Source organism: Diachasmimorpha longicaudata, chromosome 5, assembly GCF_034640455.1.
Source record: "Diachasmimorpha longicaudata isolate KC_UGA_2023 chromosome 5, iyDiaLong2, whole genome shotgun sequence".
In the NCBI taxonomy this organism is placed as follows: domain Eukaryota; kingdom Metazoa; phylum Arthropoda; class Insecta; order Hymenoptera; family Braconidae; genus Diachasmimorpha; species Diachasmimorpha longicaudata.
The window spans coordinates 10,718,467-10,744,768 of NC_087229.1; the positions used below are offsets into that span (position 1 = coordinate 10,718,467).

At 36.6% G+C, this 26,302-nt stretch overlaps 7 protein-coding genes across 14 annotated transcripts; 4 read left to right on the forward strand and 3 right to left on the reverse strand.

Annotated features, from left to right (window-relative positions):
- Positions 1-111: 111 nt before the first annotated feature.
- Positions 112-4,656, reverse strand: LOC135162440 (gastrulation defective protein 1 homolog). Of its 2 annotated transcripts, none has more exons than XM_064120906.1 (2): positions 4,416-4,656; positions 112-4,156 (listed from the first exon to the last, which is right to left on the reverse strand). In XM_064120906.1, the coding sequence occupies exon 2, from the start codon at positions 4,143-4,145 to the stop codon at positions 2,187-2,189; it is 1,959 nt and encodes a 652-aa protein (XP_063976976.1). In that variant the 5' UTR covers positions 4,146-4,156; positions 4,416-4,656; the 3' UTR covers positions 112-2,186. The 2 variants fall into 2 exon arrangements, with proteins under 2 accessions (XP_063976976.1, XP_063976975.1); XM_064120905.1 differs by having other exon boundaries at positions 4,488-4,655.
- A 105-nt stretch (positions 4,657-4,761) lies between these two features.
- Positions 4,762-7,647, forward strand: LOC135162446 (differentially expressed in FDCP 8 homolog). Of its 3 annotated transcripts, none has more exons than XM_064120914.1 (6): positions 4,762-5,121; positions 5,481-5,772; positions 5,855-6,025; positions 6,189-6,242; positions 6,352-6,593; positions 7,022-7,647. In XM_064120914.1, exons 1-6 carry the CDS (start codon positions 4,918-4,920, stop codon positions 7,460-7,462), a joined length of 1,404 nt encoding a protein of 467 aa, XP_063976984.1. In that variant the 5' UTR covers positions 4,762-4,917; the 3' UTR covers positions 7,463-7,647. The 3 variants fall into 3 exon arrangements, with proteins under 3 accessions (XP_063976984.1, XP_063976986.1, XP_063976987.1); XM_064120917.1 differs by lacking the exon at positions 4,762-5,121 and adding an exon at positions 5,187-5,252; XM_064120916.1 differs by lacking the exon at positions 6,189-6,242 and having other exon boundaries at positions 4,763-5,121.
- Positions 7,648-7,665: 18 nt separating this feature from the next.
- On the reverse strand, positions 7,666-10,997 carry LOC135162441 (uncharacterized). Its single transcript, XM_064120908.1, has 6 exons — positions 10,320-10,997; positions 9,959-10,135; positions 9,479-9,816; positions 9,128-9,274; positions 8,451-8,968; positions 7,666-8,189 (listed from the first exon to the last, which is right to left on the reverse strand). The coding sequence occupies exons 1-6, from the start codon at positions 10,623-10,625 to the stop codon at positions 7,864-7,866; spliced, it is 1,812 nt and encodes a 603-aa protein (XP_063976978.1). The 5' UTR covers positions 10,626-10,997; the 3' UTR covers positions 7,666-7,863.
- A 170-nt stretch (positions 10,998-11,167) lies between these two features.
- Positions 11,168-14,139, forward strand: LOC135162447 (odorant receptor Or1-like). 5 transcript variants are annotated; one of them, XM_064120919.1, is made up of 7 exons: positions 11,168-11,748; positions 12,015-12,168; positions 12,223-12,514; positions 12,804-12,903; positions 13,060-13,167; positions 13,230-13,379; positions 13,848-14,139. In XM_064120919.1, exons 1-7 carry the CDS (start codon positions 11,461-11,463, stop codon positions 14,004-14,006), a joined length of 1,251 nt encoding a protein of 416 aa, XP_063976989.1. In that variant the 5' UTR covers positions 11,168-11,460; the 3' UTR covers positions 14,007-14,139. The 5 variants fall into 5 exon arrangements, 4 of the variants coding, with proteins under 4 accessions (XP_063976989.1, XP_063976990.1, XP_063976991.1 ...); XM_064120920.1 differs by adding an exon at positions 13,445-13,518 and having other exon boundaries at positions 12,015-12,514; positions 13,230-13,385; positions 13,848-13,986; XM_064120921.1 differs by adding an exon at positions 13,445-13,518 and having other exon boundaries at positions 12,015-12,514; positions 13,848-13,986.
- A 385-nt stretch (positions 14,140-14,524) lies between these two features.
- LOC135162453 (phospholipase A2-like) lies at positions 14,525-16,066 on the forward strand. The gene is made up of 4 exons (XM_064120937.1): positions 14,525-14,896; positions 15,210-15,369; positions 15,438-15,590; positions 15,901-16,066. The coding sequence occupies exons 1-4, from the start codon at positions 14,623-14,625 to the stop codon at positions 15,989-15,991; spliced, it is 678 nt and encodes a 225-aa protein (XP_063977007.1). The 5' UTR covers positions 14,525-14,622; the 3' UTR covers positions 15,992-16,066.
- Su(r) (suppressor of rudimentary) lies at positions 15,617-19,854 on the reverse strand. The gene is made up of 4 exons (XM_064120901.1): positions 19,713-19,854; positions 19,322-19,432; positions 16,293-19,144; positions 15,617-16,184 (listed from the first exon to the last, which is right to left on the reverse strand). Exons 1-4 carry the CDS (start codon positions 19,755-19,757, stop codon positions 16,088-16,090), a joined length of 3,105 nt encoding a protein of 1,034 aa, XP_063976971.1. The 5' UTR covers positions 19,758-19,854; the 3' UTR covers positions 15,617-16,087.
- A 176-nt stretch (positions 19,855-20,030) lies between these two features.
- Positions 20,031-26,097, forward strand: LOC135162644 (uncharacterized). The gene is made up of 10 exons (XM_064121295.1): positions 20,031-21,078; positions 21,326-21,806; positions 21,891-22,116; positions 22,298-22,610; positions 23,394-23,675; positions 23,761-24,241; positions 24,319-24,544; positions 24,611-24,766; positions 25,074-25,154; positions 25,280-26,097. Exons 1-9 carry the CDS (start codon positions 20,787-20,789, stop codon positions 25,125-25,127), a joined length of 2,511 nt encoding a protein of 836 aa, XP_063977365.1. The 5' UTR covers positions 20,031-20,786; the 3' UTR covers positions 25,128-25,154; positions 25,280-26,097.
- Positions 26,098-26,302: the final 205 nt, after the last annotated feature.

Below are 26,302 nucleotides of genomic sequence, written 5' to 3' on the forward strand. Positions count from 1 at the left end.
ATTTTTTTCAAGTCACCTGCTGAAAGCTCAGATCTCCATCGACATATGATCAATCACATCCTTCGCAGGTTTCTTCCCATACTATTTACTAATTTTTCAACTCGAGCAATAGAAATTTCACATTTACATTTTATTCAAATACTTCAATGAAAAAAAAATTCTACCTATTCTATCACCACTTGCGTATGAATAATAAAATTCCCAGTGAAATAATCTGCAATCAAATCGATAATCTCAGAGATTAAAAAACTGAAAGCAATGAATTATAAATGTCGCATATGAAAACTGCCTATTAGGCCCGTCAGACCTTAGATTCAGATCGTCTATTGATCGTTCCCGTTCTCCAACTGTTATATTCATTCTTTTCTACCGACTTTTCACCTTGTCTAGTTCCACCGGTCCATTGCAATGGGTAAAACACGCCCGTGAAATATCTCATCCTACGTAATTAATAAATAATAAACAATGATAAATATCTGGCCTTGTAAGCATGTCTCGAAGCGGCTCACTGCGATATTAATCCTGCTATTTTTCAAAATTCTTGGACTACTGCCTTTTTCCATAGACTTTTCTCCTGATAATCCGAAACAATTTTCATTTTCATTTTTCGGGATAGTGTACAACTTAATTTTAATAATCGTCACATCGATTTTAAGTTTCCCAGTAATTCAGGTGTTATACAAGACTTTATATGACTACAATACAGGGCTATCAATGATGATTGGCGTGGCCAGAGCCACAATCGAGATTACAGTTTTAATTGTTATCTGGTCTTTCGCTTGCCTGAGGCAGCAAACAGCCGCCAAAATTGCTAATCAAATTTTCACGGTTGACAAGATGCTCAGAACACTGAAACACATTTGCCCTCCGAAATTTGGGTGTTTCAAAGTAGGTGTTATCATCAGTATGAATACTTTCATCATTATCAGTGTGATTAGTCTCGATTACTGTCTTTTCGAATCATTCGTTAAATCAACTTATATGCTAACGATCGTACCAAATGCTATATTCAATTGGCTACTAATGCAGTATTCATTTGTGCTGATGTGGATTGAGACGAAATTTCGGCTGATCAATTGGAGAATTATGAGTCTTGCAAAGAATAACTACCAGTTGATTGACTCAAACAGATCTGGAGTGCAGAATCTACATGATATTGTCAATTTTCATCAAATTTTGTACCACATGTCTTGCGATATCGTGGATTTCTACTCATTTCCCGTTTTGTCAGTTATCACAGTCTCATCTGTAGCTATACTAGTGATGTCCTACTATTTGATTGCTCCGTTTTTGTTACATAGTAGGATTATTCCAATATTGAGGATCATGAACAGGGTTGCCTATCTCGCTATGCAGATATTTCCCATTATTATTCTGACGACAAGTGTGAAAAGAGTTAGTCAAGAGGTTTGTAATCGTATTTCATGATATTTAATTCTTTCTGCTTAAAGTAATTTTTTTCCACCTTACCAGTCCACAATGTTTTCGGGCACATGCATTTGATTTTAAAGCAATTGTTGATATCTATTTGCAGATGAAATTTACAACGATAGTTGTTCAGAATGCCCTCGAAGCATCCCTTCAGAACCGACGATTAAAATCTACGGTAAACAGACCTAATTATTACTCCCTCTGATTAAATAGTTGATTAAAATAGTACTTTCAGTTAAAGATATTCTTGTTGAAATTGCTCCACCAGCGATTAAAGTTCACATGCTGCGGTATATTTTCGTTGGATTGTACTCTCCTCCACTCGGTAAGCTCTCATATAATGCTTAACATCGAAAGTAGAATTAAAAATTTATCTTCATCAGATTATCAACATGACTGCAACCTATCTGGTGATTCTTATCCAGTTTCAAGGACATATTAAAACAAACAACCAATGACAGTAGTTTCAGGTCTATTTTTAATGTGCTTCGACGACCAAATGCGTGTGTGTGTGTGTGAAATTCTTTTATCATTGCTTAGCGAAAAAATATAAATTTTAGAGTGGAAAAATCGATATTTTTGATTAAACAAAACTTTCGCCTATCCCTGCACGTAATAATACCGAATATGAGCCTTAATTATAATTGATTTCTAATAATACAAAGATGTTGAAATCTAGATTTAATATGTAAAAAATTTCATTTCACCGCAGCAGCTCTAATCTTTATTAATTTACCCAAAATAACACCATTTCTTCATAATTTTGGTTTTTTAGTGGAAGGCCCATTATCCCCCTCATCACTCTGAAAAATCGTCGTTGGCTGAGTCTTCTTGTAAGCGGGAGCAATCCAGTAAGGATTCTCCTCGGCCTCCTTGGCAAATTTGAGAATAGCTTCTCTGGGGTCCTGATCATCCTCAATCCTCTTGCTTAACCCGAGATTCCTGATGACATAAGAACTCAATGTTCCCCCCGAGGATACCACCCTTCCCCCTTGGCCCGAAGTAATCGGAAGATCGGGTCTCCTTGACTTGACAGGATCCAGTCGATCCTTCTCCATTTGCTTCCTTACGGACTTGGGTCTGTCCTGTCTGAAGAGAGGCAGCGCATGCGGCGTGATGATCTGTTGCGTCGACATCATCTCAATGTGATTCTGCTTGTGGTGTGCCTTAACTACACATAACTTTGCACCCCGAAGACTTCTCTTGGAGTCATAATAAGCCTTAACAATCCCATTTCCACAACCCACGAAAATTTGATTGAGCTTTGGATGCCAGAGTGTCTTAATAACATGTGAATTTGTCACCTTAATCTCACTCACTAGTTGAAAAGTATTCTTATCGAAGAAGAGCACTCGTCCGTGTGTCTGATTCTTTTTCAACGATTCTCCGGTGATGATTATCGAGTCGTCGGGGCTGAACATGCAGTCTGTAGTATCATATCTAGAAAATAAATCCCCCACTGAATACACTGGTTCTTTAAACTTCCTCAGATCCCATAGCTTGAGAGTATCATCGCAAGCTCTTGTCGCCAATAAATCCCCAATGTAAGAAAAACAGAGGCTTGAGATACCGAGTCCACTCTGATGTGCCTGTCGCAAGATCAACGAGGGATTGACAAAGTTTTTTCGATGATCCCACATCTGAATACTTCCATCGATGCATCCACAGGCAACCACTGTACCCTCTCGACTGTAACCGCACGTTGTAGGGATTGTCTTGACTCCATTCTGCGCTCGACACTTGATCAACTCTTTATGCTTTTTTGGTCTGAACAAAGTCCAGAGCCTGCAGGTGCTATCTTGCGAGCAGGTCATATATTCCTCCTTGACGAATGGATGCCAGGCACCGGAATTCAGGCCAGCGGTGTGGCCTTTCGTCTTCGCCATATCGGTTATGTACTGGTCGCCCTTTACCGTCTCGCATTTTTCGAAACCGTCGCGATCGAGGACTTTGGCTTGTGCTGAGCCTGATATCACGAGAATTACATCGCCAGTTGTCGAATACTGGAGGCACTTAATCGGGTGATTTTCACAGGGCTGGAGGGTGCGAAAGCTACGCAGGGAGGAATCCATGCCCGCAAAATCCCAAAAGCTTACGTCGTAGTCGATTGATCCTGAAGCGAGACGGGCACCAGCGGGATCTACTGCCACAGCTGTTATCGCTTTTATACCGTGGCTCATTAATACCTCGTGGCTGCAAGGGATTTTATCGACTAAGGATAGGTCATCCGAGTCGGAGTCATCCGAGTCCTCCGAGGTGTCGTAGCTACGATTTTTCTCTTTTGAATTGGGGGATTTTTCAACCTCTGAGAAATTGACGGGAGGCGGTGGTAATGGACCGATCATGTCATTGTCTTCTCTTGGAGACTCCTCTTGAGACGGATTTGACGTTTCCCGATGTTTTGGTGAAGAGTCGCTGAATTTCGAAGCCTCGGAGGAACGTATTGTTTTTTTTATGTTCTCCATCATCTCCTGGACGTCGAAAGACTTTGCTTTCTTGCCAAAGCTCGTCATCCCCATTATTTTACGCAGATTTTCAGATTCTTCGTCGTCCTCGGAGCAGAGTTCGCGGATCTCAGTGGGGGTTTTCTCTGCAGCTTTTTTACCGAATGTTCCGAAACCTGAGGGCGGTGACAATGTAGATTTAGTAGGTATGTTGAACTCGGATGTCGAGAGGGACGATCCGATTTTACCGAAAGTTATACTTTTTCTCATGATGGGAGTATCTGAAATAAACAATGAGGATGTTAAATTAAAAATATCTCCATGAAATCAGTTGTACAGAATGAGCAAAATGTATTGACTTAATCTAGAGAAAATTTTCTATTAATCATCAGTAGGGGAGTAACATTATTGAGAAACTAAGGGAAAGTGTGTAATTATAAAATGCTTAATAAAAATGAAAAAAACGCTCATTAAATGTTTCATGTCATTACAATAGAATTTATATTGAGCTCCTTTTTTTTAAATTGAACTTTCAATCACCTCAATATGAAAGATGTTTTTATTTTGAAGACAAAGAAGAGGTTAGATTCCCTCCAACAGTAGGAAACATACCTCAATTACCCTCGAAGATACTCCAATTTCATAAAATTCAAACTCAAAACACTGCAATAACAGGTGGAAGAAAAAACATCACACAAATTATATTTATTACTTTTTTATTATTTCCATAAGACATTGGTTTATATCGTTAATTCCGAAAATGTTGTAAGGCACAGCGCCCAAAACTGAAACGGCGTAAAGGAGAAACTTCAAGGTGATCAGCTGACCGTCAATGCTAGATGTATTGCCATAGATTAAATTATAAGTAATGATTCATTTATTTATGCTCCCTCTCAACAAAAAGTGTTAGTGATATGTGACATGTCATTACAGTTTGTCTACATAGTATAACAGGTATTTGAGGTTAGTCAGGGCCTTGATTTGAATAATAAGTTGTGAAATGTGTTTCAATATGGGTGAAAAGTATTGGAAAATGTGAAACATGGCGGGAATTACAGCCCTCACAAGTGTTCCCACCTCGGAGTTGAATTGTACCGAGAGAACGAGATCCAACAGTTCTGGAACTGTTTCAACACCATCATCTTCATTTGATTATACACCTGGTGATGGAGATGACATTTTGAAAAGTCGAGTTGTTGTTCCTTACAGTTTGAAATCTGTTGAGGCTGTATTGTCCTTGTCGAAGGTATCAACACACTCAGTCATTGATGTGATAGGTCATGTATTTATTTACATATAAAACAAGATAAGTTGACTTATCGCTCAATGGATTTTGTGAGCAATATATTTGAATCTACGGGGACTGGCGAAACTTTTGTAATAACATTTTTTATAGTACTCGATTCGCTCCACCAAAAATATTATCCTATTTTCCCTTGATTTAAAAATATCCATTAAATTCTGGACAACAGTAAAGAGTGACTTATCTTGTTTTAGTAGCCAACTATTGAATTTTCCAATTTTTTTTATGTGAAAACTTTTTTCCATTGAATTTTATTTCCTATAATATTTGTTTCAATTTCTCTTCTTAAATTGTTTGTCCAGACAACTACCTTAGAAGAGCTAACCGAAATGGTGAAGAAGTGTAAGCAGATGGTTCTCGAAAGTGACCAGTGCACAGAAGAGAGAAAATGGTTAGTAAGAAGATTGATTGAACTAAGGTTGCGGGCTCAAGAGCTGCGAGAGATGTCTGACATCAATTCCCTGGAAACTCAGGTTATACTCGGACATCACTTAGTACCACAGAAGTATCAGATATCTAGCTCTGGCCCCATGTACTGCGATCACTGCAGTGCAGCTATCTGGACAATGCTCCAGTCGTGGTACATGTGTAATGGTAATTATTGATCATTACAACAAATTATATTCATTAAAAAGGAATGGAGGATTTGTGATTCATGGGTTTCCTGTAAATTCAGACTGCGGGTACTGCTGCCATTGGAAGTGCATAACAGATGTTCGCCGAGTCTGTGCCAATGTCGTAGCAAGTGAGGCTGGAGGATACATCTTCACCAAAGAAATTTGTCCTGAAAAGGGACTCTCCGCTCAATTGTACAGATGTGCAGAGTGTCACATGAAAATAACATTCAGTAGGTTTACGATTTTTTCCCTAAAAAATTATTATTTTTTTTTTTTGTTCATCTTCTGAACACATGGTTTCTCATTTGGGGATGAGAATGGAATTTTCAATGATAAAATTTTACCTGCAATTTCTCCCTAACATACGTAATTAATTAACTATTTTATTCCAAGCTTCCACAAAAGTTCTGTCATTGCCATGCTTTGGTAGTGCTTTCAGGCATACAGGTATAAATATTACTAATGCTACTGAAAAACAGAAGACATAATAAATCTTAGTCAATTTCAATTGAATGATATCCTTTTTTTTCTTTCATTCGTTGTTATTATCATGTAGACTCGGGCTGCGTTGAACCCAGGCTATGTGACTACACAGGGCTGTACTTCTGCCAAAGATGTCACTGGAACACCCTCGCCGTTGTTCCAGCGAGAGTCATCAGGAATTGGGATCTGGAACCAAGGAAAGTCAGTCGTTCTGCCTCTCAATTGCTTGGATTATTGAATGAACGACCAGTTCTACCATTGGAGGAATTGAATCCGCAACTGTTTACTCTTGTACCGGATTTATCGGTGTTGAAGGTAATTTTGTGGAATTATTAATATTCATTACTAATACTAAATTGAGTGATAGAATGAATACATCCATAATCGCTCGCGTATTGATGGACTGTATTATAATGGAACATATTCATTTCTATCCCGCGTATTCTGTTGATTGATTAATGTGTTGCCTAATATCGGCAATCATTATGAGAATTGATCAAGAGCTCAATGTATAATAAATCCAAGAAATTTCTCGAGTTTTATTTTTTTTTAATAAAATATGTGCACTTATAAATTAATTAATCAATAAAATATGTGCACTTATAAATTAATTAATCAACCAATTCATCACTTCATGGATTAACCCATGAGTTTAAACAATTGAGGCACTAAAAATTCAGTTAAATAATGAATGACTTAATTTATTTATTAAATTGGAAATAAGACGATGGAAAAACTTTCAGAGAATGCGGGAGGAGCTTCAAATGATGAAAAAATACTTGGTCTTTTGTCCAGACGCGGATTTTCAGGGTCTCCCCTGGCGCGTGGGTCTTCGCACACACATGATCGAGAATTCTGCAAATTACTCAATGAAAGATCTGATCGATCTTCAGAGTGGAGTTCTCATGGAAGAAATAAGCACAGCATACGACGCAATGCGAAATCACATAACTGAATCTTGCGAGTTGTGTCATGCAAGAGGACATTTGTGCGAAATATGCGGTAATAATGAGGTCATATTTCCGTGGGATGCCTCAGCTGTTTGCTGTCATCAGTGCAATGCAGTGCACCATCGTGTTTGTTGGTCCAAACGGAATCACTGTTGCCCCAAATGCATGAGAATAAAAAAACGAATTGCACGAGAGAGTGAAAATTGTGGCTCTGAGGAGGAAGAGTCCGGTTAAATACGATTGTGTTGTTTTCCGAGATGAAGAAAATTTATGATTTTATAATTGTCACAATAGAACCAATATTTACTATAAATTATTAATTCATCGTTTTCTTTTATAACTAACTATGGTAATATGAGTGTTTGATTATTGGTGTTGATGAAGATAAATAAATTAAATTTTTACGCTTACTTGAAAAACTGATAGTCTTTATAATATTTTCTTTAGTGTTCTGTTATGAACTTAAGTTATTTATTTGTAAAATAAGCAAGAACAGTATTGATAGAGATGGTGTTCACGGACTCAACGATTTTGCTTGTAGGACACAAATACTAACACCCATCGACCGGATGACCGGCCGGAAGGGTGATTGCACATTTCATTTTTGAGGGAATGTCACTGCTCCTCATTAACATTTACAACTTCTGGAGCTCCTTCCTGAGTACTTTACCGGCTGCACTTTTCATTATTTTGTCAATGAATACAACCTCAGCAAGTTGTTTGTACTTGGCGACGCGTTTAGCAACGAAATTTTTGATCTCCTCATCGGTGACTTTAGCACCTTCTTTCAGCACAATAAATGCCTTTGGCACTTGTCCGAATTTAGGATGCGACACACCGACTACAGCAGCATCCGCAATGTATTTGTGACTGTGCAGGATATTTTCAAGTTCTATGGGAGATACTTGGAATCCCTGCACCTTGATCAGTTCCTTTATACGCCCAGTGATGAATAATTGCCCTGATTGAGGTAAATTAGATGGATTTTGTTATTATGTTCAAGTCGAAATTTCATTTTTTTTTATATTTTGTTTGATTTTTTTAATCACTAGAACCTGATATCCACGTATCGTAATCTTCAGGCAATAGAATCATATTATATAATACTTTCCAGTAACAAACGGATGGAAGTGTGAAATAGTCATGAATTGGCTAAGGAATATTATTATATCAAATACATGAGTTAAAATTATATATTTATATAATTGACAATATTACCTACCTATTTCATCTATGTAGCCCAGATCTCCAGTTTTAAACCAATTGTTATCCATACACTCTTTTGTAGCCTTAACATTCTTGTAATAGCCCTTCATCACTTGCTCCCCACGTACGAGAATTTCCCCGATCTGTCCGACTCCAAGATTTTTTCCATAATTATTCTCTGGATTAATGATTCTCATTTCTGTATTAGGAATGAGAAAACCAACTGAATTCATGGACGCATGCTTTCCCGATGATAGGGTTGAAGATACCTCGGTCAATCCGTAACCCTGTATAAGATCCATACTCCATCCCATTTTCTTTCGGAATTTGGTAATTAACTCGTTAGTGAGGGGTGCTGCTCCTGAGACTATAACTTTCAATGCATTGAGATGGTTTGCATTGAAGCTATCGTCATTAACTAATAATTGAATCACGGGCGGCACGGCAAATAATAATGTCGCTCGGTATTTTTCCAGTATATTCAGCAGATTGTTTGAAGTAAATTTCGGCATACAAATTATTTGTGCACCGTAGCTGTAAATACCCAATGTAAAATCCCTTAGCGCATTTTTTTTATAACAAGTCAAATGAAAAATGGAAAATGTTTTTTTCACGAGAAAGTATTTTTTAGAAATTTTTTTACCAAAAAATCTAATTAAAAATTGAATAATTACTGAATACAGCCATGATTACCTTAGACAACATAAGAAACAGACATTTAAACCATAAACATGGTACAGAGGAAGTAATGCGGGTACAATGTCCTGAAATCCATTGTATGCCGGCTCTATGTAACTGCAATCTGGGTGTTCCAGTTGGCACAAATTGGTCACCAGATGTCTGAAAATGTTTTACTATGACATATCGGGATGATCAGAATGATCCATTTTATTTTAAGTGCGCGAAATTTTATGTATTCAAAAGTATGATAATATTATGCAACAATAAATTGAAATGAAAAGATCGAATGGCAAGACAAAGGGTGTTGCAGCGTTAAATGCGCTGATGAGCGATAATTGATCGAAAGGAGAGAATCATTGAAACCTGTGAGTAAGCTCAACTCCTTTAGGCAGTCCTACTGTTCCGCTCGAATACGGCAAAAGAAAAGTATCATTTTTTACGTCAATAGCGGTTTTCTCCGCAGTCTTTTCGAACTCCTCGACATCCTCAGAAATGAGATCACGGAAGTTGATGGTACCAGAGGGTGTATCTCCCTCATCAGTGACAACAATCAATGGCAATTGAATCGAGATATTGCCCATCTTAATCGCTTCCATAACAGTATTATAATTTTCATTGTTCGTGATAATAGTATTGGCATCTGAATTTTCAAGCTGTTTGCTTAATTCGAATGCTGTGTAGGCAGGATTTGCCAGCGTTAGCTGAAAGGTCACGCGATTGCATGCTATACTGGTGAATTTATTCACTTAGTGATAAGGTAATGAATTGCATGAAGATAACGTATCAGTGAAAACACTCGATTGATGATTATGGTGTGAGGTAAATGCATTGAAATAAAAATACCCGAATCCCGGCTTCACTGGCCCCTAAAATGACTATACCATATTCAGGAATGTTTGGAAGAATAACTGCTAGAGTTGTACCAGATAGTGTTTGTCTCCTTCGCAGAGATGTTGCAAACCTTCCTGATAATTCTCTCAGGTTCTTGTATGTGTATGCTCGCCCAGTTTGTGCACATACCTGGAATAGAAATATTACAGGTGATATTTGTAGAAATATTTTACAGCTAGTTACAAAGATGAAAATATGCCGGTAACTAACCGGAAACAAATTTTCTTCACTATGTTGGGCGAAAAAAAGAAAGAGAAAAACCAATGAAAAAAAAAAACATGTATATAGATATATATTTGAAAAAGGTATTTACAAGGGCATTTTTATCCCACCAGTTGTGCACGTTTTTCCACACATGTCGATGAACGTAATCTGGAAATATTTCCACATCCTCATAGCGACTCCTGAAGACGTTATTCTCATCAACGGTAGATCGATACGAAAGGGATGTTACAGATGTATTTAATTTCGACGTCGTCTGGATAAATTTATTGTCCAAGTATTTCATCAATCCGCTAACATTTTTCATGTGTAACCATCGCTGAACTCTCAAAAATCGACTATTAGTTAACTTTGGGTAGTAAAATAAAGGAGAGCACATTAGTGGTCTAGGTATCATCGCTCCGTTGGTAATAAACAACAAACTGGGCTCGCTGTATCGCCACGATGGCTTATAAATGTAATGCGCTGTCAAGTATTTTTGCAATGATTGGAAGGGATGGAAAATCCACAGTTCACCAACTATAAGCACATAAACTAATCATCGGCAGAGAGTACTATTTAATTTTAATTGTTGACAGAATAGGGTGGCTTTTTTATTGTATAAATTTGGAGGAAACTGTTAATTTCATTAATGAAATTAAACGAGGTCGGGCACAATAATGGAAAGTACTGATAATGAAAATGCTGATCTTATGTATCACAATATATAATACCTGCGAACGGGAGCTACATTTAGTTTATACAATTTTCTATCGTTTGCATTTTAATTTCGCCTTCACAGTTAGATTAACTCAATTTCAGAAATTATTCTTATGTTTTTTTTTTTACGTATTTAAATAATAGCAATATTGAAGTGAAAAGTGAATTTTTACTTATTATTTTACGCTGTCAAAAGGGCTGATTAAGGAGAAAATAATTCATTCTCTCCTGCATGCGTTACCGAAATGTAGCTGCATATACAACTGCTCGCATAATTTTCCGGATATCGATTGACAACAACAAAGGCTATTAATTATAGAGTGCAATAATACTATATAATAGACAATTCCTGAAATGTGAATTGGACAAGGGGTTTAACTAACAAGCAGTAACAACCAGGGCCACTTCCTTCTCTGTGTTACAACCGTGTAATTAGATCGGAGCTCCTTGTCATCATATAACTATTAAAATAATACTCACTGTTATAATTTTGCTTTTCACTGGAAAACATTTGAAGGGTGCATTGGTGAAGGATGAAAGAGCAAGGAGATCCTTACCTCGTACAGAATAACTCGCTACGACGAGTGCCACCGAATTTTCATATACAAATATCTTTGACTATGATCAAGTATTTTGGTACGTGGCCACCAAAGGATAAGTTTCGATTACTGTATCTGGTCTATTCGGCTTTGATTTTTATCTTCATGCTGGGGGTCTATCTCAGTGTTCAATTCATCAACCTCATCATCATTTGGGGTGATGTACAATGCATGGTAGCTAGTGCTTTTCTACTGATGACAAACAGTGTTCATGCTTATAAGGTTGGTGTTCATTTTATTAAAAATTACTTGTTCGACGCTAAGCTAAATAAAATAAATTTTTTTAATCACTGAGTGATGGCATAAAATGATTGTAGAAATCTCATTAAAAAAAAGTATTTACACTGTATGCACAATAAAACTCCTATCCCATTAGTTGAATTTTCTTTTTGATGATGCCGTTACACTATTAATTTATAAAAATATAAAAGTCGAGATAGTTTTCCCAGGGTGTTGATCCGACTAATGTGGTATTCCACGTAAAACAGATACTTGTCATTCTGAGAAATCAAAAACGAATTCAAAAGATTCTCAGTATGCTGGAGAGTGAGAAATTTTCAAAAGATACGGATAAATTCGAGAGAATATTTACGTGGTACGCTTGGCAGGGGATATATCATCATATGAGATATCAGAGCTTAGGTACGATGGCTGTATTTTGCTGGGGGTTTACCCCCATCCTTGCCGCTATTTCAGGTGAAGTTCGGCGATTGCCTATGGAAGCGTGGTATCCTTATAACACCAAGGACACACCAGCTTTTCAAATAACCTGTGCACATCAGAGTTTCGCCATTACACTCGGATGCTTTCACAACATATCAATGGATACATTGATCACAGGATTGTTGAATGTTGCCTGCTGTCAGTTGGAGGTCGTGAAACACAATATTCTAGAACTCGATGTGGCTGAAAGACTGAGAAATATTGAGGAGGCGATGTTGAAGCAAAAATTGCATAACAGCATTCAACATAGTATTGATGTTATGGGGTACATTCAATAAATTCACAAAGTTATACTTTTCAGAACTTTAAGCGTATTAAAAACTTACTGAAATGCTGAAAAATATTGTGCTGTGAGTTATTAAATGAAAAATTGTAGGTTTTTCCCATTTTTTCTTGGCAATGAATCTATATGGGAAACTTTTGTGACTTAAAAATTTTATAGAATTTTAGTAGTTTCTTAGAATACGCAATAGAGTTATATGTTTAATTATTTTAATTATTTATCTATTATTAAAAGTGCACAATAACTAAGCTGATCAATCATTTGCCTCAAGTTTCATCGTAGAAGTCAAAAATATTTTTGGACATGTCGTCCTTGTGCAACTTCTCGTCAACTGCATTATCATTTGTTTAACTGCATTCCATATTACCCAGGTAATTATTTTAGAAAGCTATAAAAAATATTTGTCGATTTTGCAGAGCAATTTGGATAGAATTAGGCGATCTATATCACAAACCAATCGTAGCGGTCTGAAATAAGAATAAAAAAAATTGTTCATCAAGTATAAAATATTCAATTCAACTCCGCAGATGACGGTGTTCATTCCTGTTGAAACATTCGGCATGATAACTCACATGTGCTGCATGACGTATCAGATATTCATTTATTGCTGGCACGGGAATGAACTCAGCCTCCAGGTGAGAAAATATATTGGCACCAAATTACTGAGGAAGGACATAATTTCTGGAGGATATTTCAGAGCCAAAGCCTGTCTCAAACGGCCTTCTCCAGCAACTGGTGGAAATTTGATAAAAAAATGAATAACGATTTGAGAATAGTTATTACCCGATTTTGCAAGCCAATTACTTTTATGGCCGGGCCTCTCCTGGAGCTTTCCTTGCAAACTTTCGTAAGCGTAAGTCGATTTTTCCGAGATCAAACACCAGTTGTAAAACAGCATGTCTTATATTTCAGATTCTCCGCTTGTCTTATTCATTTTTTACACTTCTCAAAAGTACAACAGGAACCCATTAACCAATACAAATCATGTAAATATTTATATAATATTGATTTATTTCGAAAAGATAAATATAGTTGTCAGAAATAAATTAGTATTTTGCATCTCAATGGATTTACATTTTTTTAATTCTAATTTTTTTTTCTTATTTGCATATATAGAAATTTTATTGAATGTGTTTAGAATATAGTTCAATTTTAAAAGATAAAAAAATAAATATTGCTTGTTATCAAAAGTTGAAAATTTTCCATTCCGAATTTATTATTACCTGTGGAAACTTTGTTAAAATGAATGAATAACTAATGAAGGATACAAATTGTGTTGTATACGAATGAATAAACATGAAAATAATTATCGCAGGAATTACTTGGTGACATTGCAAATACCCGGGAGGGAACCTCGCGTCTTCACTTCGTGATTCTATGTCATAACATAAAAAACTATAACAACATTGATTTATATATCCATAACTTTTCTATTGAAATATGTACTATAAAACTTTATCGACAAAAGGTATGAAATTTTTCTTAGAAAAACGGGCACTTTGTTAGTAGATTTATGATGTACTTTGTATTCATTTGCTGTTTCTTTAAAAAAATTTCTGAATTTGTGCATTCTCTTATAAAAACTTATAAATCATTTTAGATTGGCATTTGATTCTATTCAATAAAACAAAATAATTCCGTTGTGAAATATATTGAGCGATCATCACAAATAAAATACATATTCACATCGAGGCGAAAACATGGCGTCCATCTGAGGCGAGTCATACTCCATTTTATTATCCATCTGATGCATCCCCGCGATTACTGCACACCTCCTATCCCCTAAAATTGATCCTAAGACAAATTGCCCGTGAAAAGGGAATAAAGCAATATCTCGAATTCATGTTTATCATTATTTGGTGGCTCTCTGAGTTAATGCCACAGGTATATCAGAATTCATGTCACTGTCATTGATAATGTCATTGGAAAAACATGGAAAGCAAAAAAACATTAAAATTATAATAATGAGCTTGCTGCAGCCGTACGCATTGTTGAACGTCAGTATAAAAGTCTCCGGGGGCTGCATAACCATTATACTGCGATAACCGTTTTTTTCAGTTGCTCAGTACTTGATAAGAAATCATTGGAATATGTTAGGTTCAACGCGGAAAGAATTGCCATTGTGTTTTGGTATTCTTCTTCTATTAGGGCACAATACAGGGGGAGCTGAGGACCAGTGTGATCCAGACATTGTTGAGGGAAAGGAAGTGAAGACCTATCGAAGTGGTCTCGAGCGACTGATTCAAGGATTGGGGGGGATTTTTAAAGATGGATCGGATGACGATAAAAGTTCCGGCCACATTGTTGATACATTCAGCTCGGTTTTGGATAAGTTCAAAATACAGGTCCACGCTATTTTTCCAGGTAATTTTGTAGAAACAGATACGAAAAAAAATTTAGCCACTTTAAAGACTCGAGTACTATGATTTTTAAAATAACTGTCGAAATTCCGGTTATCAAATAATCAAATGAAAAGAAAAATTTTTTTCCACACTCGTAACCATCTACATATTACTCTTTCTCTCTCTCTCTCTCTCTCTCTCTATCAACTTGACGTTTAATTCTCTTATTATTAATCTATATACTATCTTAGTTCATGATTCGTAACATGTTACTCCTTAAATTTATTTTTCATTATTAAACGGACTCATATTTTACAATATCGTGCTGCATTTAGGAACCCTTTGGTGTGGAGCTGGTGACATCGCACCCAACGCCAGTTACTTAGGCCCTTTTGATCACACAGATGCCTGTTGTAGAAGTCACGACGAGTGTGTAACTGGAATTCCGAGTAGCGAAAAATACGGACCATTGAGGAATAATGGAATATTCACCAGGTATTTTTATCTAAATATTGCGTAACTTGGCTCGAAATAGTCATTTATAATGGGTAAATATATTTTAGATCTGCCTGTGGATGCGACCATGCATTTTATCAGTGTCTGAAAAGAGCTAATAGTATAGTATCTAGCAGCATTGGGAACACGTATTTCAACATTCTCAGGCCACAATGTTTCACGTGCGACTATCCCATTATTAGTTGCGCCCAGAGAGACAGGTAATTATTACATCATGTTAAATTGATAACATTTTTCATCTCTTTTTATTTTCTATTTTGAAAAAATATATTCACTATCTTTAGTGAATACTGTTTCTACATACATATATGTGAAGTAATTCAAATTAATTTCCATAAAATGAATACATTGTTGAGTCAAATTTTAGATTTCGATGCTCCTTTTGTCTATAATAATTACAGTAATAATTCGGCATAATATAAAAATTGAAATTATTCAGTTTTTAAAAGAAACTGCCCTTTCCCTCATGGGGAATGAATCTGCTGCAATGATCGTGCATTAAACTTGCAGAAAACAACTGTTCGAGAAAAAATGCTTATCATACAATCTCAATACGACTCAACCAAAGTGTCTACAGTGGTTCGACAATCCAAATTACTAGAAGACCTCAGGAAAAAAATATTAATAGTTCGAAATCAACACAATAAATTAAGGCCAAAAAGCAAGCTTTACCACATTCATTCTTGAGTATTTTGCATTAAAATTCACAATAGTTCCCATCATCATTACGAACATCACCTCCAACCGGTAAGATTCCTCTTTTCACAACATGTGGAATAGTCTTGGGCACCATCCTGCATAAAAATACAAAGTGTGATTTATTCTGAGCCATACTAGAGAGAAAAAAAAACAGACAAAAATTATCCCTTGAATATGGAAATACGAAAATAAAAATCACTTACATTATGCAATCGATGATTGGGCACACAGACACGCACAGGGTACACCCGGTGCAATCGTTATTGACATGCGGAATGTGTGTTTCCGCATCAAATTCAATGGCCTGATACCCGGAATCAGCACAAGTCATATAGCACTTGCCGCAATTGATGCACATATCGTCATCGATCAGCGCAACCACCTGTTGTGTGTTGTCCAGGTCCTTGTAAGGCCCAATATGATTCAATGACTTTCCAATAACATCTTTCACCGTAAGAATATTTAAACCTCTCTCCGAATCACTCTCCATCATTTGTATTCCTTTATTTTGATGGCGATCAGCCGCAAGCGGATCCGATCTAGATTTAAGTTCTGCCTCTGCTTTTAGCCTCATTAGCTGATACTCCCCGAAGTAAGGTACGTGCTTTCCAAGCGCATGATAAAGAAGAGGCTTCCCCTTTTGATGCTTCATCGTCGGAGGGCTCTGTCCATCCCAACCATTCAAGCCCTTCCCTTGGAGGTACAACAGAGCCTTCAATCCTGTTATGTAATCCTCAATGATGGAAAAGTCTTGATTCTGGATAGCGCTTCCTACCTGCACGACAGAAGCGCCACAGTGTAAGAACTGAAGCGTCACATCTGCAGAGTCGACACCTCCTATTCCCATAATTGGAAAATCGGGTAACTCTTTTGCAATTGTCGAAACAGCTCGGAGTGCCTGTGGTCTCGTGGCATTTCCGGACATGCCCCCGTAGGTCGTTAACTTTTTGCTGCCGACGGCTGGCCAGGGGCTTCCATCACCGCGAACGCCCATTAATCCTGAAATTGTATTAATTGCGGACACACCTGAGGCACCACCGTCCTGAGCTGCCCTCGCAATGGTAGCGATATCCGTGATGTTTGGTGTAAGCTTCACGAAGAATGGTATTTTCACAGCTTGCCTGACCCATCGGGATATATCGCGGACTAAAATCGGATCTTGACCGCACGCCAGACCCATCCCTGATTCCCCCATACCGTGTGGGCACGAGAGATTCAATTCTAGACCGTCAGCCCCAGCGGATTCAGCTAACTTTGATAATTCCGTCCAATCCGCTTGCTGATAAGCACACATGATGCTGGCAATGATGATTTTTGTAGGGAAATCCCGCTTCAACTCTGTCACACTGCGACACCAGTAGGCGGCCGATTTTTCCGATATTAATTCAATGTTGAGGAAACTGCTCTGTTCTGGACCATAATGATGACCTGAAGTTGTGCCTTTAATTATTCTTGGAGAGACGTTAGTGACCATATCTTTGTTCAAACTAAAGGTTTTCGTCACAACGAAACCCCAGCCAGCTTCGAAAGCCCTGCGGATCATGGCGCTAGTAGTGGCAGGTGGTGCTGACGCTAGCCCAAATGGATTTTCAAAGTGAAGATCGCATAATTCGATGCTAAGATCGACTTCGTCGATGTCCGTGTGGAATTTTGGGAGCTGAGGGACCTCTGAAACTTTTTCGTTGTGCGACTCTTGAATGTATTTGTGGATGCTCCACGCTGCTACTTTTCCATCATTAACGGATTCAACTGTTGTTTGGGCAACTCCCGCGAGATCACCTCCACAGAAAACGGCTGGATGGGAAGTCTCCATGGTGATGGGATTTACTTCAGGAAGACCCCACTTAGTAAATTTCAGTGGAAACATTGCAGAGATAATTTTGGAATCGTTGAGGCTACATCCAAAAGCAGAAATGATAAAGTCCGCCTTCATCCGGCTTATCTGGGTGAGATCTTCAATCCACTCGCCGTTGTCCATTTGCTCGGTTCTGGCGAACTCTATCGCGATAATTTTCCTGGACTTTGGATGGAGGATTACCTTTTGAGGAGATTGGAAAGGAACGAACTCACATTTCTCCTCACGGGCGAGGTCCATCTCCTCCGGAACTGCTCGAATATTAGTGAAACCCTTCCTAAAAACGACAAAAACTCTTTTGGCGCCACAGCGGATTGCCGAGGTTGCACAATCAAATGCGGTGTCACCTGCGCCCAGAACAATGACGTTGCCGTGAAGGGCTGGAATCGAGCTTTTGCAGGCGCACATGTCGGGTTTGCTGGCTTTAGAAACTCGAGGGAGAAAGCTCTTTGAGGTGAAAAAGCCCATTTGTTCGTCCAGACCTTTGAAAATTGGAATGAGTTTCGGTTGGGGAAGACCGATTCCCAGAAAAATTACCTCGTAATTGGAATCTTTCAGCTTTTCAATAGTCAAGTCGTCCGTCGACAATGATCTTCCGTACTTGATCTCCACTCCAAGATCTTTAACCAGATTGATCTCGAAACTGACAGCATCGTACGGCAAACGGTATTGTGGTATTTCAGAAGAACTCAGACCTCCGGGAAAATTCTCTCTCTCGAAGATCGTGATGTTTTTGTACCCCAGTCGTCCGAGAAATGTAGCACAGGAAAGGGATGCTGGGCCACAGCCCATTATTGCCATCTTTGTTTCTGCGTGCTTCACAAAACTTCCCGGGATTCTAGTCTGTTTAATGTTCATCTTTTTGAAAATATCAACGGCAAAGTGCTGAAGACCTCCGATGTTGATGGGTCCTTCTTCAGTAGCTGCTAAATTACATCCTCCTACACACAAGTCACTCGTTGGACACACCATACCGCAGGTCAGACCCAGCGGATTATCAGATAGGATCTCCTTGGCGGCACCATAGTAATTTTTGTTAGATATCGAAGTTATGAAGGACTTGATATCGATCTGAGTGGGACAACCCTTCTGGCAGGGAGCGTCCGCACATTTTAAACACCGGGCGGACTCCTTCAGGGCTCCACGCTCGCTCAGAGTCGTGTGTTTTATATCGTCGAAGTTGTTTGTCAACGTGCAACTCTGAATAATAATTAACTTTAAATTAAACTATTTATTTATAAACGCTTAACTTGAAATAAAAAATTTCCACCGGCGTATTTAAAGAGTATAAGTCCCATATATGTACATAAGAGTAACCAGAATAACGAATACAATTTCCTAGCCAGTGAGTCAAATTTTTCTTTTCTTTATACTTACACTGCATTTCTCTTCAACATTACGCTTCCAGTGTAGTTTATTTTTCTTAGTCTCCAGGGATGGCACTAAATTAGTGTAGTCCCTCACCTTAGGATTGAGAAGCAGTACATTCTAAAAAAGTTTATTTTTTTAATTGAGAGGACAATGAAGAAGATCTCAAATAAATTTTGGTTGGACAATTTCATTGACTTTCGATTCATTTGGAGCATTGCAATTTTCTATTGACTTTTGCTCTAACATATTTTCTATAAAAATATCATCAGAATTTCATTGGAATTTTCTAATGAAGTGGCTTGAGGCTTTTAAATAAGATTAGCTTATGCTAAAATCTTAAGAGTGATGTAATAAGATCATCATGATATTCGTATCAAATAAGATAAACTCCACTCACTTCAATGTCGGGCAAATCCTTGCTTAGTAACACGCCACCAGACATTCTATCCACAAATTATTGAAACGCGAAAATTATCGGTAATTAATGATCTTAATTAAGAATTTTCACCAACTGGAGCACCTTCTTTTCAAATTAATTAAACTTAAGTTTTATCTGTTTATGCGGGGAAATGGAGAACGATTAATTATACTGTACTTCACAACATGGTAAACTTTGATTACTGGGGAAACGAATGTGGCGCAATCATGAGGTCACTTTAGTCTCTCAAGGCATTCCATTGAATACATGGAGGGGACGTACTCCATTCAAACGTTGATCTATAAGCGTGCGTGACAATGTAAACAGAATGGCTTACAGGCAATTACAATTGTTTTGTAAGAAAATATAATTAATCGAACATCCCGTGGATTGAGAAAAACTGATATCGTTGATAAAAAAAATCAGGAAAAGCTGGAGAGGAAGGGAAGTAGTAAAAACACAAATACAATAGAAAAACGTAATGAAAATTGCACATCAAGTACAATTCTATTTTTAATCAGTAAAAAAATCAGTGAACTTGGTGCTTGAATTTGCCAAATATTTATGGTTTTCCACAGCCATGTGGATATGAGAATTACTTGAATATTTATAACTTTGTCGTTATAAAAGACTTCAAGCCGTTTAAGTTGAAATGTTGACAATTTTTTTTCTCTAAACCAGTACAATAATGAATTTACAGAATTAAATTACTATTAGTGGATAATGGAAGTGAGAGAATGCTTAGAACTATTCTGAGAGTCTACTGTACGCTGAATAAGTCACTGTACAATATTCGTACACCCTATGTTAGGTCTGGAAATACCAAATGTGGTCTCTTGATAAGCATGTAATTTTATTGCGCCACATATGCTTATTAATAAATTAGCGAATAGGTTGGTCTCTAGGAATAAAGTTTAGAAAGTTGAGGAAAAAATTTATAGAGCAGCGGACGCACTTATCCATCCATCAACAGGAGTCGTTTAAATAATTAATTCGTTGAAACAAAGTTGGTAATATGGAAGCATAAGAAAATTTTGATTTAGCACAAACTTGATGGCTCTAACCAGGGAGGGAACCTATGACTGGGCGGTCACGCTAATACGTTCATATCTGTCAATTTTCGGCCTCTGGATAGATCCAAACAGTTCATCATTAAGAAGAAAATGTTCATATATACCAATTTGTTTTCTTAATTGTTATTTATTTATATGTGTCATTATTCCGGAGATGTGGGCACTGTACAGGATTCGTAGGGATATGGAATTGGTCATCGGTAACCTGATGGTTTCTTTGACTTTTTACCTGTCCATTTTCAAAACATTCTTCCTGCTCTACAAAAGAGAAGGTAAATTGATAATAGAGATCGGTCGCTTTTACTTCTCACGAATACCGCAATGGAAAAATAAAAAGCATTTGGTATGATTTTTCGGTATGAAAAAATTTTCATTCAATTCTTTTTATTAGCCATTAATATGGTAATAAAATATTAATAATTATAATGATTTTCCTATCTCTATCCCTTGATATTGGAATAAATTATTGAAGTACACCGAAATATTCATATTTTTTGTTTCATTGTCGTTTAAACGAAGCATTGAGACAACTCTTCACTAAAATTGAGGAAGATTGGAAGGCAAACATGTCGAAGAATGAGAGAAGAATATTGACCAAACATTGGAAATTGATAAGATACATTTCCCTTTCTGCTTTTATTATTGCTATAATTGTGTCGGTGACGTATCATTCCACGGTGTATTTCAATTTTGTGGTGCGAGTTTTAACAAATTTAACAGATACTATTCCCGGGAGACCTTTAGTATTTTCCAGTGTTTATCCTTTTGATACTCAACCCTCACCTCGATACGAACTTTTGCTATTCGTTGAACAACTTGAAGGTACTATTGCTTGTATTACGGCCATTATACCTGATGTTCTCTATGCTGCATTTGTATTCCATACTTGTGGTGAATTAGAGATACTTTCCAGTCGAATTGAGAGAATCAGTAAAAATATGCCTGAAAATTTCAATCAGTTCTTGAAATCGTCCGTTACTCATCATCTTCGAATAATAAAGTATCCATCACTAACAAATTGACTACACCATTGGTGAGAAGGGAAGACCCGAAAAAAAATTTATTTTAATTTTTCACGTTTCAGATTTGTGGACAATATTGATAGTTTGTTCAACGGATTGATATTATTACTTATCGTCTATTTTACCCTTGTCTTTTGTTCACAAGCATTTATGGCAATGACTGTAACGCTTCGAAGTGATAACAAAGATGAAATGATTTTGAAATTCATATTTTTCATCTGTTACACTGGTTATTTAATGTTTTTAATATTCCTCTACTGTTGGGCAAGTGAAACTCTCTCCATGAAAGTAAGCTTTCGACAGGGGAAAAATATTCAATGAAAATTACCAACAACATTTACCGAAACGAAAAAATTTTTTTTTCAATATGTGCATATATGTTTCATGTAGTTTTTATTGAATATTTCTCATCCTACGGATTTCATTGTCACCCAAAATATTGTTAATACATGCTGATATTGATATACAGAGTGAAGATATTCACAATGCAGCTTATAATTGCAATTGGATTGACCTTGCACCAAATAGAGCAATTTTACTTCGCATGATTTGCCTTCGATCACAAAAGCCTCTTGGAATTACAGCTGGAAAATTTCTCCCTGTGACTCTGAACACATACGCTAAGGTGCAGTTATCATTACTACAAATTTCCATATTTAAAAGACACAACATTCTCTATTTGTCGTTTATTAGAAAAGGAAAAGTCTTCTCGTTTACAAGTTTCGAAGTTACAAATTACAAGTCACTTATATTAGGTGAAAAGGTGTTCTTCCAAACAACCTGAACGTTGTGCCAGTGACAAAAATACAATTTATGTTTGGCTTTCATACATACCACTCAAATTCAATTGAAAAAAAAAAATATATCTATATATATATACTCATCTGTTATTGATAAATGTAATTTATTACATTTAGATTTTTCTTTGTGTTGTGAATTAAACTGTTGTATTGTTGATGAATAATTATTTATTTTAATTATTATTTACAGCTCCTAAAAACATGTGGGGGCTACGTATCAATGTTACTTGCATTGCATAGGTAACATTTGGACCTTCAAGAGATTTATTTCATACTCAATGTCGAAACTTTCATGATTCCGAATAATCTAGCTTTTAATAATTATTCTTTTCAATTTGAATAAATGAATAAGATTATAGCACATGTTTTTTTCTTGTTAAATGAGTAAATTACATTATTTACGGATTTACCGATATTTTATTATGTATTTCATGTGCTACTAGACTGTTTTTCGTTGAAAATTGAATTTATTTCAATTGAGTGACACCGAACGAGACGGTAGATAATATTCGAAGACGATGGGCGAAGCTATAGGCGCCGCCGCGACTATCTTGTTCACCGAACAAATTAATTATGCCAGAAATGCTTCTTAATAAATTGTTAATCAGAGTTCATGAAATTTGGGGAAACAAATTATACAGCGTTGCACGTAACAGTCCTCCCATCGGCGTAGGTCATTTAAATAATTAATAAGAACGACGTTCGGAGTTTAGTACTATGGAAAAAAAAAAAAAAACTGCACCATAAGTTTTCCGATGGCTCCAGCCAGAGAGGGAACCTACGACTGGGCGGTGGGGTTACTACGCTCGTGTCTATCAATGTGCGGCCTATGGATATATCCGAACAGTTCAGCGTTACAAATAATGTGTTCTTATATACCCATTTGTTTGGTAAATTTTTATTTGTTCATATGTGTCGTAATACCACAAATGTGGGCATTATACAGAATTCGTAAAGATATGGAACTGGTGGCTGGTAATCTCATGGTTTCCTTGACATTTTGCCTGTCGATATTCAAAACATTTTTTCTGCTCTTTAGAAGGCAAGGTAAGATGATAGTTAGATAGCTTGTAACAATGTGAGGTTCTGATTAAAAAAAAATGATGCATTTGTTCTTACTGTTTTATCAAAGTTTTAACAAAATTCTTCAAGAGAATTGAAGAAGATTGGCAATCTCACATGACCGAGAATGAAAGGGACATATTAACTAGACGTTGGAAACTCATTCAGAACGTGTCAATTGCGGCCTTTATTATCGCAGTTGCTGTACCTGTTATCCACAATTCTTGTGTGTATTTCAATTTCGCGGTGCGAGTGTTAACAAATCACACAGATAAAATTCCGGGGAGACACTTGGCGTTCTCCAGTGTATATCCATTTAATTTTCAATCATCGCCTCGATATGAACTCATGGTATTTTCTGAACAAGTGGAAGCTATTCTCACTTGCACAACATCCATTATTCCTGATATTCTGTACGCTACATTTGTGTTCCATATTTGTGGTCAACTGGAGATATTGTCTAGCAGAATCGAAGAAATAGATAAAAATACGATGAAAAATTTTACGAAATTTTTAAAATCCTCAGTGGCTCACCATCTTCGAATAATCAAGTATTAATCATACCAAATTGTTTACACTATTAACGTACGAGAAGGCATCTTAATATTTGAATAATTTCTCATTTCAGATTTGTGAAAAACGTAGATAACTTATTCAATCTATTCATATTACTACTTGTTCTTCATTTCACAATAGTTTTTTGTGCACAAGCATTCTTGGCAATGGCAGTGACAGCTCAAGGTGGTAAAAAAGATGAAATAATTTTGAAATTTTTATTTTTCTCGTGCTATACCAGCTATTTGATGTTCTTAACATTTCTCTATTGTTGGGCAAGTGAAACACTCTCGACGAAAGTGAGTTTTTGAAATATCTGATTTCAGTGAAAATTCTTTTCAATGCCTCTTGATATTGATGTGCAGAGTGAAGGAATTCAGAATGCAGCGTTCAATTGTGACTGGATTAATTTGCCACCTAGTAAAGCAATATTACTACGCATGATTTGTCTCCGTTCGCAAAAGCCTCTTACAGTTACCGCTGGAAAATTTTTACCCGTTACTCTCAATACATATGCAAAGGTGTGATTGCCAATACTCCCTATGAAAAAAAAAACCTAGATATCAATTGCAATCCCTTGACCGTTATTTACAATTATAACTACATTCCTTGATTTCTTTATTACGCACAAAAACATAATTGAGAAGAGTAGGCAAAATAAAATATCTCAAAATATTTGAGAAAATTTCGCCAAAATTATTTTTCATTTTTAATCTTTCAAACTTAGCAACAAATTTAACCTCGCTTTAATTTTATGATTTTCATTTTTACTTTCAAAACTAGAATATTGGTTGATCAACAATTATTAACTTTAGTGATTATTTGCAGCTCATAAGAACATGTGGAGGCTACATATCAATGCTCCGTGCTTTAAATAATTAAGTTCAGGTTCCTTCACTCCGATTTTCGGTATTTGTGATTTCTATTTGGCTGCTAATTAACAAGTCGAAAGAGCTAAGAGAATTAAATGTCTAAAGAGTTTTTTTTCACCCTGCCTTTTCTTCTTAATCAACACTTGCAATTTCTCTCGAAAGTACATATGTTGCGGCACTTCCAACCAACAGCTTCTACCTCCTGAGAATATTACTGGAGAAGCATTTTTCGGCGATACTAAGAAATTTATGGCTGACTAGCTGACAAAAGTAAATCAGGATTAAGGTAGCCGACCAGTGCTATGAGGAGAGATAAGTATCTATTAATATTGAGTCCTTTGAATACTTTTCTTCTTCCAGTGTATACAATCATACCTTTCTTCTACCAGCACGTTGATAGGTGTTAGACTTAGGTGTTGAGCTTGATTGTCCCACACTAGTGGTAGAAACAATTTCACGAACGCATGACTTTTGATTGTATTACTTAATTTGGCTGCTCGTATTTTGTTTAGCTCTTAATTTTTAACCTGTGTTTTAAGTTACAGTCAGTGATAAATAATGTTAAGCATTGCTATAATATACTGATAAATATTTATTGGCATTGTTCCAACCAGAAAAGCCGACTGTCATCATATGACAGATGATTCAATTGTATTTAATTGCATTTATCTTTTGCTTAATTTATTACTAGATTTCCCAACTCATACAGCAAGCACTAGGTGTAGCTCTAGTTTATTAATATGTATTTAACTTTTGGAGTAGAGATTTCCGCAGCTAATGTACATCTATCTACAGGTGACAGATGTTTCATTCAAAAAAAAAAATGTTTTATACAATGAATTTTTTTGCCTTTGATAATTAATCAATTTCGTTTGTAATCATGAATTTGGAATTTTAGAAAATGCATTATACCCGGTATATCGTCCAACCGGTAAACAAACTCTGATTGAGTTTCTTTAACATGACTTCAAAATTTCAAATAATCATGTGGCCACTCGGTCGCCTAGTCAAGACATTACCGACCGAGCCACATCCAACCAGGAAACTGCTCAACCCGCGATGCGACCTCTCCCGAAACCTCGTGAGAGAAAGCAGAAGATTGTTCCTCGTGATCTGACTGACTGACTACAGCTGTAGCGTGCTGTTCCTACAAGTTTATATATACTAATTAAATTATTGTTCATA

Coding starts and splice junctions, on each gene's coding strand:
- LOC135162440 (XM_064120906.1), bottom strand. CDS start 4,145: ATGAGAAAAAGTATAACTTTCGGTAAAATCGGATCGTCCCTCTCGACA.
- LOC135162446 (XM_064120914.1), top strand. CDS start 4,918: ATGGCGGGAATTACAGCCCTCACAAGTGTTCCCACCTCGGAGTTGAAT. Junction 5,122..5,480: donor CTGTATTGTCCTTGTCGAAG/GTATCAACACAC, acceptor TTGTTTGTCCAG/ACAACTACCTTAGAAGAGCT. Junction 6,243..6,351: donor TAGTGCTTTCAGGCATACAG/GTATAAATATTA, acceptor ATTATCATGTAG/ACTCGGGCTGCGTTGAACCC.
- LOC135162441 (XM_064120908.1), bottom strand. CDS start 10,625: ATGATACCTAGACCACTAATGTGCTCTCCTTTATTTTACTACCCAAAG. Junction 8,969..9,127: donor TGTTTCTTATGTTGTCTAAG/GTAATCATGGCT, acceptor GGGTATTTACAG/CTACGGTGCACAAATAATTT. Junction 8,190..8,450: donor GGGCTACATAGATGAAATAG/GTAGGTAATATT, acceptor TACCTCAATCAG/GGCAATTATTCATCACTGGG.
- LOC135162447 (XM_064120918.1), top strand. CDS start 11,461: ATGAAAGAGCAAGGAGATCCTTACCTCGTACAGAATAACTCGCTACGA. Junction 13,168..13,229: donor GGAATGAACTCAGCCTCCAG/GTGAGAAAATAT, acceptor AGGATATTTCAG/AGCCAAAGCCTGTCTCAAAC. Junction 13,380..13,847: donor AGCTTTCCTTGCAAACTTTC/GTAAGCGTAAGT, acceptor TAATTATCGCAG/GAATTACTTGGTGACATTGC.
- LOC135162453 (XM_064120937.1), top strand. CDS start 14,623: ATGTTAGGTTCAACGCGGAAAGAATTGCCATTGTGTTTTGGTATTCTT. Junction 14,897..15,209: donor GGTCCACGCTATTTTTCCAG/GTAATTTTGTAG, acceptor TGCTGCATTTAG/GAACCCTTTGGTGTGGAGCT. Junction 15,591..15,900: donor AGTTGCGCCCAGAGAGACAG/GTAATTATTACA, acceptor TTAAACTTGCAG/AAAACAACTGTTCGAGAAAA.
- LOC135162644 (XM_064121295.1), top strand. CDS start 20,787: ATGGCTCTAACCAGGGAGGGAACCTATGACTGGGCGGTCACGCTAATA. Junction 21,079..21,325: donor CCTGCTCTACAAAAGAGAAG/GTAAATTGATAA, acceptor GTTTAAACGAAG/CATTGAGACAACTCTTCACT. Junction 22,611..23,393: donor GGTGTTCTTCCAAACAACCT/GAACGTTGTGCC, acceptor CGATGGCTCCAG/CCAGAGAGGGAACCTACGAC.